Here is a 13,550-nt window from a genome sequence, read left to right as displayed (position 1 = left end):
GTGGTGGGAATCTGGTTTTAGGTAAGCATCCGTATGGGTGGCTTTCCTGTAGACAGAATGGCTCATTGAACCATCAGGTCTCCTTTTAATTAGGACATCCAAAAAGGGTAGCTTGCCATCTTTTTCGACTTCCATGGTGAATCTGATGGCTGGGTGTATGGAATTGATGTGGTCGAGAAATTGGTCTAGAGCAGGCCGGCCATGTGGCCAGATGACAAAAGTGTCATCTACGTACCTCTTCCATAAGGTCGGGCGTAGAGTGGCAGTCTGGATGGCGTCAGTCTCAAATTTCTCCATGAAGACGTTGGCTACAACCGGAGATAGGGGGGAGCCCATTGGGGTGCCCTCAGTTTGCTTGTTGAAAGTTCCATTCCAGGTGAATTATGTATTGGTTAAGCAGTGTCTCACCAGAGGGGTACCCCAGCATTCAGTCCTTGATGAACCAAGTCTTCAATGATTGCGATGGTGTCAGGTACAGGAACTTCGGTGAATAAGGAAACCACATCAAAACTGACAAGCAGGTCGTCTGGGGACAGGGCAATCCCCTTGATTGTCGATACCAGGTCAGTAGAGTTTAGTACCGCAGAGGTGGTTTTTCCAGTGAAAGGCCGTAGGATTTCAGACAAAAAACGAGCCAGTTTATAGGTGGGGGAGTTGATAGTAGAGACAATGGGACGAAGAGGTGTATCTTCTTTATGTATCTTTGGCAAGCCGTATAATCTTGGTGGCCTGGCTGCAGAAGGTTTCAACGAGAACTGTTTGGTCTGATCAATTAATGCGGTTGAATCAGAAATGATTTGCTTGGTTTTAGAGACGAGGCTGTTGGTGGGGTCTCTTTTTATTTTTGTATAGCTGCCATCGTTGAGTAGTTCTTGAATTTTGTTGTATTCTGTTTTGTCCATGATGACAGTGGCATTGCCTTTGTCGGCTGAGAGGATGACAATGTCATCCCTCTTTTTTAATTGAGCTAATTCAAAACGCTCATCTTTGCTGATGTTGCTAGCTGGCATCTTAGCGTTTTTGAGGGTTGCAGAGATTTCAGATCTTGCTACGTCTGCAGCGATGTGACTCAGGCCCTTGAGAGCTACATCTACTCTAGCAATTATATCATTAACTGGTATGTGTCTAGGTGTGACTGCAAAGTTTAGTCCTTTAGCTAAAACGGATTTCAGACCTTCAGAAATAGACCTGTTACTGCCCATTAACAAGAAATTGCATCGATGCGATGACCGGCTCTCTTCATGGGAAAGGTTTCCTCGCATTACGATGATCAGGTAACGAATCCACTCCTCCGTCCCAACTCCGACGAATCTAGTTACTTCCCTGTTCAAGTTGCACTTGCAACGATCATCAACAAAGCACAAGAACAGTCGGTTGATCATTTGGGGATTGTATTTTCCGCAACCAGTTTTTTCGCTCATGGACAATCATACGTGGGTGGCGTTGTCAAGCGTTACGTCGAGATTAAAATGCCACCGTGTTCACTGAATACCCAATTTGTTCAGAAGAGGATGGAGCGTATATGAAAAATATTGTGTACAGACAGGTCTTTAGGTAGTGATTATACATTTCGTTTCAGTTTTCGAATGATTACGTTTCATAAAATAATTTCTGCACACTTACACACAGGTCAACAACACCCACCGCTTACATATCCACGCATGCACAACCTCACCGCTTGGGTCCGTGTAATGCCCCCCCCCCCCCCCCAGTTGGTATATATATAAAGTAGTCCTTTGGTTAAAATTTTGTCCCGATCCACAAAAAACTATTGTTTACTAAAATAACTGTTATGTCGAATTCGCTTATGAGTTGAAATATAAGTCAAAATCACTTAGTCTGCAAAAGAGCTCTTTCCATTGGCAAAACAGCAAACGTGATAATGTAAACAAAGCCAGTCGAGGCCTAAACGCTCATCAATGCACGTCGCTGATTGGCTGAGGCCATGGCTCTGCCCACTTAAGAGCACTCGGATTGGTCGAAATTGGTGCCTTGCATGCACAACGTAAACGTACCGTTAATCACAATGTTTACATTAGTCGAAACCATGGGGTCCTATGGGAGGCAAAACGTTAACCCAACAACCGTTTACCGATGTCACTGTTAACCGAGGGACTGCTGTATACAGACATACCTCGTATAGCGCTCAATATGCGTTCTTGGTAAACAGAGTTGCTCTAAGTGGCATGCATTTCCTGCCAATAGAGGTCAGTTGTAATTGTCGCCATCACAATGACCCGTGTTTGTTTATGGGCTCTATGTCAACATTCTTTCCATTAACCCCAAAACAACTCGGCATCGTTGTGTTGGCTTTGGAATCTACGTTGTTGGGTTTTGTGGAAAAACATTTACTGACGTATGTGGATTATCAAGATTGTTTCCAGTGTAACACTCAATCATTATGATTTTGAATATATACTCGTACATGGCCTCTAATTGCAATATTAATAGAAGAGATCAATAATTTGCCGTGTAATACATATCTTCGAATCAAATTCAATATATACTGTATAAGTGCATTATGCCTTGCAAAAATAGAATACAGGTGCATTGATTTAGCATGTAGTATATACAGCAAACCCTTGTCCATCGCCGGTGTTACGTTCTTGGAATAAAGCTGCAATCGGAAAATTTGCCTTCCCCAAACTCGAAGACAAATGGGGATAATGGGGTTTGGTTCACGGTTCCTAACGCGCGATAGAAGACAAAATGGCGGGCGATAGAAGACAAAATGGCGGGCGGCTGAACCTCACTGCCTGCTCACTCGAGGCTGGAAAGACCGCGGGACCCCCAATGGGCCGCTTGAGAGAAGAGACGGGAGGTAGAGGCAAGATGAGAGAAGATGGAGACAGGACGTAGATAAGATGGAGACGAAACGGAGATATGATGGAGACAAGACAGAAAGATGGAGATATGACAGATAAGATGGAGACAAGGCAGAGAAAATATGGAGATAACACAGAGAAAAAATGAAGACGGAGATAAGATGGCACAGCATGTGTTCTTCCGCAGCAGCAGCATCATCGCGAGCAGTATAGTTACGGCGCGTACAGAAATTTCGTGATCAACCGCGAATGGTCCAGCGACAGCGGTAAGATCGGCGAACTCTGTAGCTCAATAGACTTGGCACGAAACTGCAAAACCGCGATAGCTAAACTCGCGAGAGGGAAGTTGTTTGCTGTACTCGAATGTAAAAATCAACTTTTTTTAACAGGACAAAATTCAAGGAATCCACTTGTCAATGTTGCAGAGCGGTGCGACCCCGGTGTGTGAAACAAATGGCTGTGCAAGGGACTGGACTGTCATGAGAATAATTTGCGTTCCCTTGAAAGCCTCCGCACATCTGGGCTCGTAACCCCTCGCACGACTCACCTTGAGACGTTGTCGCACGACAGCCAAGCAGACGTTTTAATTATCGAACAAATGAGGTATGATGGGACACATTTACATGATGAGTACTCTTTGGTTCTTTCGGTAAAGTCACGTAGGTATAAAATAAATCACGTTTTGTCGTGTTGCGCCCGAAACGTCGTGATTAAATTTATTTTATACCTATGTAACTTTACCGAAAGAACCAAAGTGTATGTATGGATCCCTGCAGTCACGAAAACTTCAAATCATGATTTTACATGATGGGTTTTGTTTTGTGCAGTCATTGGTGACCGGGCTGAGACCATCAAACTTACCGCATTTAAAAGCCCAGTTTAATCACAACCATGTGTCTATCTAAGTCTATGGGTTTCTGTAAAGTATACTGGTCTATATTTAAATGTATGGGTCACTATATTAGCCATTGGCTTTCTGTGCCAGTGGTTGGGTCTCTGTGTGAATTTATGTGTCTCTGTGTCCATTAGTGGGTCTTTATGTGAGCCTTTGGGTCTGTTTGGGAATATATCTCTACGTGAATCTATAGTTATCTATGGGACTCTATGGTGTCCATGCGAATATATGGGTCACTTTGTGAGTCTGTGGGTCTCTGTGTAAACATCCGGGGTCTCTATGCCAGTCATTTGTGAGGCAGCACGACAGTGCACGTTGCAAAATGGACGTAAAGCTACCACGTGTCTAGGAGGCTCAACCGTGACACGTGGTCAGCTGGTTGCTCCTCCCTCAACACAGTTGAGGTCTCGCGTTCTACATCTCTATTTTCAGACGGTCCAGACTAAACCAGAGCTTTTGTAGCTTTATGTTAACCTCACGAGGCATTGCGGTTCAACTACACATCGCTACGTTGCCGGCGTCTTGATCATTGGCTCTGAGGGTTAGTTTCTCGCGGTGATGAGTTGATTGGTTTCTGAATTTGTTAAGGTTGCTTGGGACTGGTTGTCTTGACTTCTGGCTTCTCTAAGTTGAGGTCTCTCTTTCTCCTTCTTCATCGTTTGGCTCCTCTCCTTGCTCTGCCGGTGCAACTTGACCTGTTTAATAAAGAGAGGTAAGCGATGAGTGCGTGATGAGGCTAAGTGAGTAGTGTAGGATTGTGCAATACTTGTGAAGTATTGGAAATGACGGCAGGAAACTCCTTGACGGGTAACACACTTTTTATTAAATCTTGACTTGTCACGATACAACGTGTGGTCTTTATTCTTCTGACTACTGTCTCGATACAACGTTACAACGTGTGACCTCTATTCCTCTGACTGCACACTTCACTTAGCTCGTCTAGACTCTATGCCTCTGGCTACACACTTCACTTAGCTCGTGTAGACTCTATGCCTCTGGCTACACACGCATCACTCGTCTCGTGTAGACCCTATGCCTCTGGCTACACACACATCACTCGTCTCGTGTAGACCCTATGCCTCTGGCTACACACGCATCACTCGTCTCGTGTAGACTCTGTGCCTCTGGCTACACACGCTGCATGCTGACACTGCATGCTCACCCTACACTCCGCCTCTGGGTTACACAGAGTCCCGGTCCCTACAGGACAGCGGGACTGGGTACCACAGGGCCCTATCTCTTCCTCTCCGTCTTCAGTCTTCGCTGGTTACACTCTCCCCGTGCGCCTGTGTGCATCACCTTATATAGTCCCTGCTCACGGGAGACGGAGCGGATGCGGACCTTGACGTGAGCATCGCTCCTTAGTTAACCAATCACGACGCGCTATTTCTACGATCCGTTTTCCCCCAGCGCGTGTTTCCACAACCCAACCAATCACGCCGCGCTGCCACCCGATCACTCCCTCTCAAGCGCGTCACCGGCACACAGCCAATCAGTACCACATAACCCACGACCCCGCGCTGACCCCTGATCCTTCACCGTCAGCGCGCGTCACCACACACACAGCCAATCACTACGCGCTGGCACCCGATCCCTACCCCAGCGCGTATCACCACTACACTTGCATAGATAATGAATGTAGGTACATGCATAAAAATAACAGCTGTTCACAATGTGGCAGTGACGTCACAACCGTGCTTGTGCCATGCTAGGTGCACTTTCAGGTTCCGTGATTTGTCAAAGGTTCGCTGGCAGGAGGTTCACGGAACAGACCCAGGTCTCGTGGGTTGACTGAGATGGCTGACAGATGCGCCACCTGTGCCCCCTACTGTGACAACTTTCTGCGCTTTAGCCGCCTCCTCTGTCCTCGTTGTTGTTGGAGGGCGACTGCCTCCAGCTGCTCAGCAACGTCCTTCACGAACCTCCTGCACAGAGGCCGATCTTGACACCGCTGGTACCAGTCATAGGCAAGGCCAATCAGCACACACGCACGTGCCCAGTGTGCCACTGAAATACCGCGCTAATTCTGTGGTGGGTTTCCCCAGTCGTTATACATTTTCTAAAACAAAGAAAGTTTTATGAAGACCAAACCAAGCCTATTACTGTTTGTGTAGTGCCATAGGTGGGCCACACTTACCAGCAGTGGTGGACAGGGCCCATCTGCAGGTACCTCGGACCCCCAGGGGAGGGGCCACTGTGCCAGCCCAAGAGGGGAGGGGCTGCGGGGGGCTCTAGGATCCTAGACAACTAAGCCCTCGGCGCCAGGCTCTAGGATCCCAGACAGCTGAGCCGCTTGGTGCCACCAACAGGGGGCTGTGTGTGCTCTGTGGGGTATCTGGGAGCACACACAACCCCACCCCTCGATGGGCAAGAGGGATAAAAGGGCCGTTCCCTGGCCGATCGGGGCCAGTCGCAGCTCAAGACCCAAAACCAGCCAGCCTAGGACCCTGGACCCCCTCGTCCCGCTTGTCCTTGTCAGGGCCGGGACGCTGTGCGGGCCAGTGGTGGGACTCTGGGACTCCCAGCTCTACGTCCTTGTAAGGGCGAGTTCCGAGGAAGCCAGAGTCTAGACCCGCACCTTGGCTGGGTCGGGTCAGGTAGCCTCCCCTAGGGTAATTGTAGCCGGAGGACCCCAGAGCGTAGCTAGAGTAGGCTGTGTCCCTATGCTGTGTCCCTAGGCTGTAACAGAGTATCATAACTGTTGGAGTGTTGTATTGTAATAAAGAAGTTACCTCTACAAGTGTCTCCGGAACCCATTACACTTGTAATGCTATTGCTTTAAAACATCATAACAGAATAATTGATTATTCACCAAAACATAAAAAAACTATTATTGACTCGAGCTGCGAGCCCAAATTTAAGCAACTTGTTGAGCACTCTCTTCCCAGACAGTCTGGACCATCCTTCTCGCATTCACAACCTCAAAGCAGTGCCGGATTATCCTCGTAGCAAAAGTAGAATATGCTACTTATCAGTGTCTTATTATCCTAGCAGCAAAAGTAGCTACATATGTAGCTACGGGCCCTGCACTTTCAAGGCCCCACGCTAAATGCTTTCAAGCTATCAATTCCGGTTCAGTGATTCTGCACTTGCTCTATTACTATAGTACTATACCATCTTCTACTTTTATGAACGACTGTGTGTTTAAGGTTATCGATTTGTCATTACCTGTCTGTATAGCCAATGAAAAAATACAATTACTTTACTGTGCAAGTAAAAAATGTATGTTTTAATATTTACGTGTTTTTTTTACAAAAAATTAAGGGCCCCTTTATAACATAATTTGCTATAGGCTCCGCACGTTAACCTCACGAGGCATTGCGGTCAACTGCACATCGCTACGTTGCCGGCGTCTTGATCATGGGCTCTATGAGGGTTAGTTTCTAGCAGTGGTGAGTTGATTGGTACAACTTGCTGCATTTGTTAAGGTGGCTTGGGACTGGTTGGCTCGACTTCTGGCTTTTCTAAGTTGAAGTCTCACTTTCTCCTTCTTCATCGTTGGCCTCATCTCCTTGCTCTGCCAGTGCAACTTGACCTGTTTAATAAAGAGAGGTAAGTGATGAGTGCGTGATGAGTGCGTGATGAGGCGAAGTGAGCAGTGTAGAATTGTGCAACACTTGCATAGATAACGAATGCAGGTACGTGCATAACAATAACAGCCGTTCACGTGGCAGTGACGTCACAACCGTGCTTGTGCCATGCGAGGTGCACTTTTAGGTTCCGTGATTTGTCAAAGGTTTGCTGGCAGGAGGTCACGGAACAGACCCAGGTCTCATTGGATGACTGAGATGGCTGGCACTGTCTCCAAGTTGTCTACCCTATCCTGGCCACGCGATTCCTAGTGTCCTGCACGTGCCCCTGGATGCATCGTAACGGGGGGGGGGCTTCATTCCACTTCATCAATCAAAGTCACTTCCCGTGCTATGACAAACATGTGTGACGAACACAACGGTCCCCCATGATGTAGCCTTGACCAGTCAGTCGAGGCAAGTGCTGCTAGCGGGTAACACCTCGAGAGGGTGATGTGGCCAGCACCGCGCCTGGCCGCCTTTGTCTCAGCAGTGCTGGCGTTTACACAACGCAGGGAGGTTAGGGAATTGAACCCAGGTCTCTGGTTCTTAGCGCAGTGCACGCAGACTCGCACACACAAACACACACAGGAAGAATGACCCTGATAAGAGTGGATCCTGCTTCCTGCCTCTCTCGCTCTCACCTCATCTTATCCAACTGGGTCCATTGGCTGCATTTCTTCAACCCTGTTGAGAGAGAAGTGGACACGAGTTGTTCACACATCCCCATCCTTGCCCACCTGCAGCCTGTGTCACTGGCACGGCTGGGAGTCTAACCCACGCCTCACACCTGCCCTGGCACCCGCATGGAACCACTGACCACAGCAATCACTGACCCTAATTTGAAAGACATCCTTTGTTTAACCAGGTGAGAGTCCATTGAGACCATTGTATCTTGTGATTGATGTATTTTATTTAACTACGTGAGAGCCCATTGAGTTCACCATCTCCTATGACTGACGCAGTCTCACATCACCACCCCCACTCAGATGGAGCCCCTGTCACTGACAGCAGCCACGGCTGGGAGTCTAACTCAGGGGTCCCAGCTGCCATGAGCTCCCGCAGGCTCCACTGAGCACAGCTCTGAGTCACGGGCAGGCAGGGAGCTGGAGTCAAACTCAGGCCCTTGGAGAGGGCCGGCTCAGGGTCTCTGGCGTGGCCATTGTGAGCCGTGTTCTATCACTCACTGTGAGGTTCTGGTGCAAGTGCGGTCGATACTCACGGGGCTTCTGGTTCTCGTGTCTGACATAGTCTCATCCTCTTCCTGCAGTAAAAAACAACTCCAGAAACACCAACCAGAATAGCAGCAATGACTCCAAGGACGATGCCAGCTACAGATGATGGAGCTGGAGCTGGGGTTGAGGTTGGTGTGGGTGTTGCGTCTGTCGGTTCTATTAAACACAAACACAGACGACACAGCAACACGTGAACACCCAAGAGATGCACACAGTCAACGTCTTCTGCCTCTTCCTGCCATGTCCCCCTCCTCTCGTGCGGTCTCTGCCCTGCAGCTCCTCCTGCTCTGCTCGTTGCTGCCTTGGGCCACCTCCGCGTCTACTCGCCAGTCCCTCGAATCCGCCGCGTTCGCCACTTCTACTCCCCTCGCTCTCGGCCTGCTCTTCTGTCTCCACCCTGGTGCCTCCACGTTCATCGCCCTCGCGGTTGCCCCCTCCTCTACTAAGGCAGCCCCAGCCGTGTGAGACGACTCCCTCTCTCCGCTCGGGTGAGATGAGCACCGCCACTCCCGCCTCCTTCCCCAGCTCTCCAGTTCTGACCGATCCAGTCCTGTGATCGCTGAGATCCATCACACCATCCTTGTTTCTGTGCTGCACAGCGTCTCTGCTCCTCCTGGTTGTCAGGAGTAGCAGACACGCTGTGGCTTTATTGAATGCGCCTTATGGCTCTACACGGTGCAAGACCTAATGAGGCCGGTTTTCCGGAACACCGGGGTGATGTTTCGGCTTCACGCTGCTAAGACTCTCATCTCCGTGTCAAAAAGTAGTGCCGTGAGACTGCTGCATCCATTGCAAGGTATGAATGTGTGTTTTTGAGAGACTTTCATGTGAAAAAGTTACACACTCAACATACACAGCGATGCAATGGGAATGTTCACAATGCCACAAGCATCTCGCTGTCCAGTCTTTGAGGACTTTAGATGGCCGCCTAGATGGCGAATCGGCGACAGAGTCAGGGGCAAGCGTGGAGCTGGGAAATAATTGTCAGGGGAGAGCATTGGACGCGAGTTCTGTGGTGCAGGAATGGGATGGGGGTTTCATGTTAAGGAGTGTACACACGCAAGAAATGGAGAGTGACTTAGCATCCTTTAGTACAAATGTAATGCGGGCGTAAACGACTTGGCGGATATGACGTCATGGGGGGGAGGAGTTAGGTCACGTGTGAGAGAGGGGTGAGGTCTTAAGGGAGAGATACCGGAAGAGACGGGGAGAGTGTGGGAGATAGAGTTAGAGTGAGGCCACGCAGGGCGGAGGTCGAGGAGTGGCGAGATCGCCAGCGGTGACCAAGCACGGAGGAACGACGGGCAGCGGTGGAGCTGCAGTAGGGGCAGCGGTGGAGCTGCAGTAGGGGCAGCGGTGGAGCTGCAGTGAGCGCAGTCGGAGGACTGTACAGGAGTCTGCAGCGGAGCTGCAGAGGTGTGGAGGCTACGGGAGCGAGAGCAGCTACGGAGCTGCCAAGGGGAGAGCTCTGAGCGAGGGCCGTGTGGGAAGAGTGTAAGAACCCGAATAAAGGACAACGGAGACAGACCCAGGATCGAGTCCTTTATTACACAAAAACAAGGGCAGAAATCTTGTAGAATTAGTAACATAGAGGGAGGGGTGATCATTTCGGGCCCAGGAAGATAACCCTAGTTTTCCCACAATGTCAATAATTATCTGTCGTACGCGGTTCTGCCTAACGCGTCATTTTTTTAGGAACGTAACCCCCTATGTCCGGCGAGGCCTGCCTATGAATGTTAAATAGTGATGGTGCTATAATAACCCAGCCTAGATGGAGGCCATTGTTCATGATTCTCCTGCGGCTGTGTTCACCAGCGAGGTGTTCACCCTCAACACACGGTTTGCCCAGCATCGTGTTCATTAGCTGAACGATAGAACAGCTTTTGATGACTGTTTGGGCCAATGTCGGCTGCAGGCAATGACTCCAAACGGAGTCATGGACAGACAGCAGAAGAGGTCAATCATCGCTGTGCCGGTTTCCTGTTGAGGCCGTAAATCACCGTGCAGCTCCCACATCGGCACTTGAAGTAAATCCAAATCAGAAACTTATTGCCCGAGTAGAGCCCCTTGAGCTAAAAAGCTTTTTTCCGACATCGAAGCATTCCACATCCCACAAGTGGACAACACTCTCATGGGACACAGACACAGACAGGAACTTAAGCTGTCATTGGCTCATGTAGACAACTCAACAAAGAGTCTAGTTTCTTATACTGCAGGATGTGATATCTGTGAAGAATCACAAAGACCCCCTATGGCTGTGCCACAGAGTGAATTTTAGTGGTAAATCTGAATAGACAGAATTTGTATTCTCGCTTAGTGAGAATGATAAAGCGGTGGGTGTTAAATAGATCCAGGGATGACATAATGCAAACCTGGTTCATTGTGAACGTTCAGCTGCAGATACCCGATGTCTTGCATGCTTGGCTTGTCGTATCGGGAAACCGTGACCTCACAGCGATATCGTCCAGCGTCGTGGGTCTGGATGTCGCTGATGGTGATGGAGGCGTTACACGTCGACTCATCACCCACCCACGTCACCTGCAATGGCCTGAGGCTTCTCTTACTGTATTTGATCTTATAAACCTGTGGTCGACAAAGGTGAGAACACGTACAGACAAACGATGCGATTCTCTGTACATATGACACACGTGCTCATTGTAAAAAATAACTGTTTTACATCAATAACGTTCCCTATAACAGTAAAACTAAATAACCCAACATTTTGGGCAATGGCTCTTCTTCAAAGTAGAGAGAGATAGAGCAGAGAAACGGATACAATTATAGTCGGATATCTTGAGTTAAAGCTTTCGTGACTGCAGGAATTAATATTCTTTGGGTTGTTACACAAGCGATCGAAACGTCATAATGTTTTGTTATTTTCTTTGAACCTTTCTAGGTGACTTTACCGAAAGACCCAAAGAATATAGTTGGATATTTCACATATAGCATGAAAGGTCGTTAATAATTACGTTTTAGTCTTTTTTGCGTGCAAGGTTCAGTCAGAGGGGTGAATTATGGGCGTGCAACTGTAATTGTAACGCACCTTCTCACTGTGTCCGCCTATGGTCCTGAACCACTCCACCAGCGTCCTTGTAACGTCACCGATGGTGCAGGTGTAAGAGCAGGGCAGGAGAACCGTGCTGCCTACTCTGGACTTTGCCTCAACTGGGGTGACAACGGCCAGGTCTGTGGACAAACCCACGAAGTTCACATTTTCACATTAGGAATGGGATGGAAACTCGGAGGAGGTGCTGTGCTCACAACAGAGAAAGAGCAAACACTTTGCAGGAGACTAAACATCCCATTGGATGACTTGCAGAGTGCAATATATATAAATAATATACAGGTAGTCCTCTACTTACGATGGAGATGCGTTACGACGACCCCATCGTAAGTCAAAAATATCGTAAGTCGAATATGGCCTCGCCTACCCAGGAGTCTTAACGAATGGTGGTAATTTAGCAAAACAGAGCAATTTACAGTACCGTACTGTATAAACTATATACTGTGTGTATTTATTAATTACAATACTGTATTGCACAGTAAAATGTGAAGTAAAAAAAACAATCTTGATTTGAAGCTTTCGTGACTGCACATCGTGCTGCTCGCAGCAGACATCTTGGCTGTCACGATTTTCACCTGAAGACGATGGCTTGTGTTGCTATCGAAACGTCGTGGTTTATTTAGTTTTATTTCTACCTACGTGACTTACCGAAAGAACCAAAAAGTATTTAAAAAACTAAATAAATTCTTAGCCTACCTATATGAACTGCAATTTATCTTCTTGGTTCTTTCGGTAAAGTCACGTAGAAGGGAAGTAATAAAATAATAAAAATAAAACATAATAAAATAATTCTCACGACGTTTCGGCCACAACGCAAGCAGCCGTCTTCAGGTGGAAAACAGGTCTGTCGAGAAGGCAGTCTGCCTTCTCGACAGACCTGTTTTCCACCTGCCTTCTCGACAGACCTGTTTTCCACCTGAAGACGGCTGCTTGCGTTGTGGCCGAAACGTCGTGAGAATTGTATTGTATTATGTTTTATTTGTATTATTTTATTACTTCCCTTCTACGTGACTACTTTACCGAAAGAACCAAGAAGATGAATCCCTGCAGTCATGAAAGCTTTAAATCGAAATTTACCTTATTTTACTCCCATTCACCTCACATATTGTCTCTTGTTGTATCTTGCTATCTACGTGACCTTACCAAAAACCAAGGAATATGAATTCCAGCAGTCAAAAAAGCTTAAGTGAAAACTTAGTTACATCTAACCTCAGGACATCAAAATATAACTCGAGTAAAACAGCACAATCCCTGGATACAGACACCCGTGTCGGGTGGTGGAGGGTTACGACACATTTATAAATATCGCGAAAGCCTACGTGTTAAACTGATTGACACACCTGTCGAACGTAAAAACATAACTGCATTGAGGTGTGATCCGACAGGAGATGATAACAAACCACAGGGAGGGGGAGAGAAACCTGATTGCCAGGTAATGGGAAAAGCCACCCATTGTGTCGTGGAGTTGCGTGATTGTGCTATGGATGGGCCAGAGAAACTTGCTACAGGGACACGCCCTGAGGAATGCAGGCATCAGGCTTTGGATGAAAAATTGTGCATTGACACATTGAGGATGAATGTAGATCGGAATGCTGAAATGGAGGAGATGAAGATCCATGACTGATCGGGAATTGTGTTGAAACCCAGCACACTCACAAGCACAAAAAGGGAGACACAACGGGGCACAGAATCGAATCGACTCACTGAGTCGACAAATGCGCATATTGCTGCGGGGATAGAAATTGCCACCGACAGTCGAGCACGGAAACTCGTGGTGTGTGCTGATTCTGGTTATGTGCAACACAACTTAAAAGCTTCAAATCAAGATTGTTTACATATTGCCACATGCATCTAGCCATCAATTCTCTGATGACGTCATATGAACGCCTAGATGGCTAATCATTTAACATTCAAGTAACAGTGTTAGGGGCAAGCGTTGGGCGTAAGTGACGTAGTACGGAA

The 13,550-nt window shown here is 47.8% G+C and overlaps 1 protein-coding gene across 6 annotated transcripts in view; it reads right to left on the bottom strand.

Moving 5' to 3' along the window:
• The window catches only part of LOC144738110 (cell adhesion molecule DSCAML1-like), a 146,313-nt gene that overhangs the window by 116,060 nt on the left and 16,703 nt on the right, over nt 1-13,550 (bottom strand). For 2 of the 6 annotated variants that reach the window (XM_078621017.1, XM_078621022.1), the window contains exons 8-12: nt 11,568-11,710; nt 10,897-11,107; nt 8,512-8,680; nt 7,934-7,976; nt 4,510-7,255 (exon numbers count right to left, since the gene is read on the bottom strand). The exons of 3 other annotated variants lie outside the window; for them this stretch is intronic. In XM_078621017.1, the coding sequence (XP_078477143.1) occupies nt 7,940-7,976; nt 8,512-8,680; nt 10,897-11,107; nt 11,568-11,710 (560 nt within the window). In that variant the 3' untranslated portion in view covers nt 4,510-7,255; nt 7,934-7,939. Of the gene's footprint in view, nt 1-4,509; nt 7,256-7,933; nt 7,977-8,511; nt 8,681-10,896; nt 11,108-11,567; nt 11,711-13,550 lie in introns of those variants that run through there. One more of the 6 variants, XM_078621021.1, reaches the window with a different exon arrangement.

This window comes from Lampetra planeri, chromosome 77 (assembly GCF_965212315.1).
Source record: "Lampetra planeri chromosome 77, kcLamPlan1.2.h2, whole genome shotgun sequence".
Classification (NCBI taxonomy): domain Eukaryota; kingdom Metazoa; phylum Chordata; class Hyperoartia; order Petromyzontiformes; family Petromyzontidae; genus Lampetra; species Lampetra planeri.
Note: the sequence above shows the minus strand (reverse complement) of the source record. Positions and strands in the feature narration are given on the sequence as shown.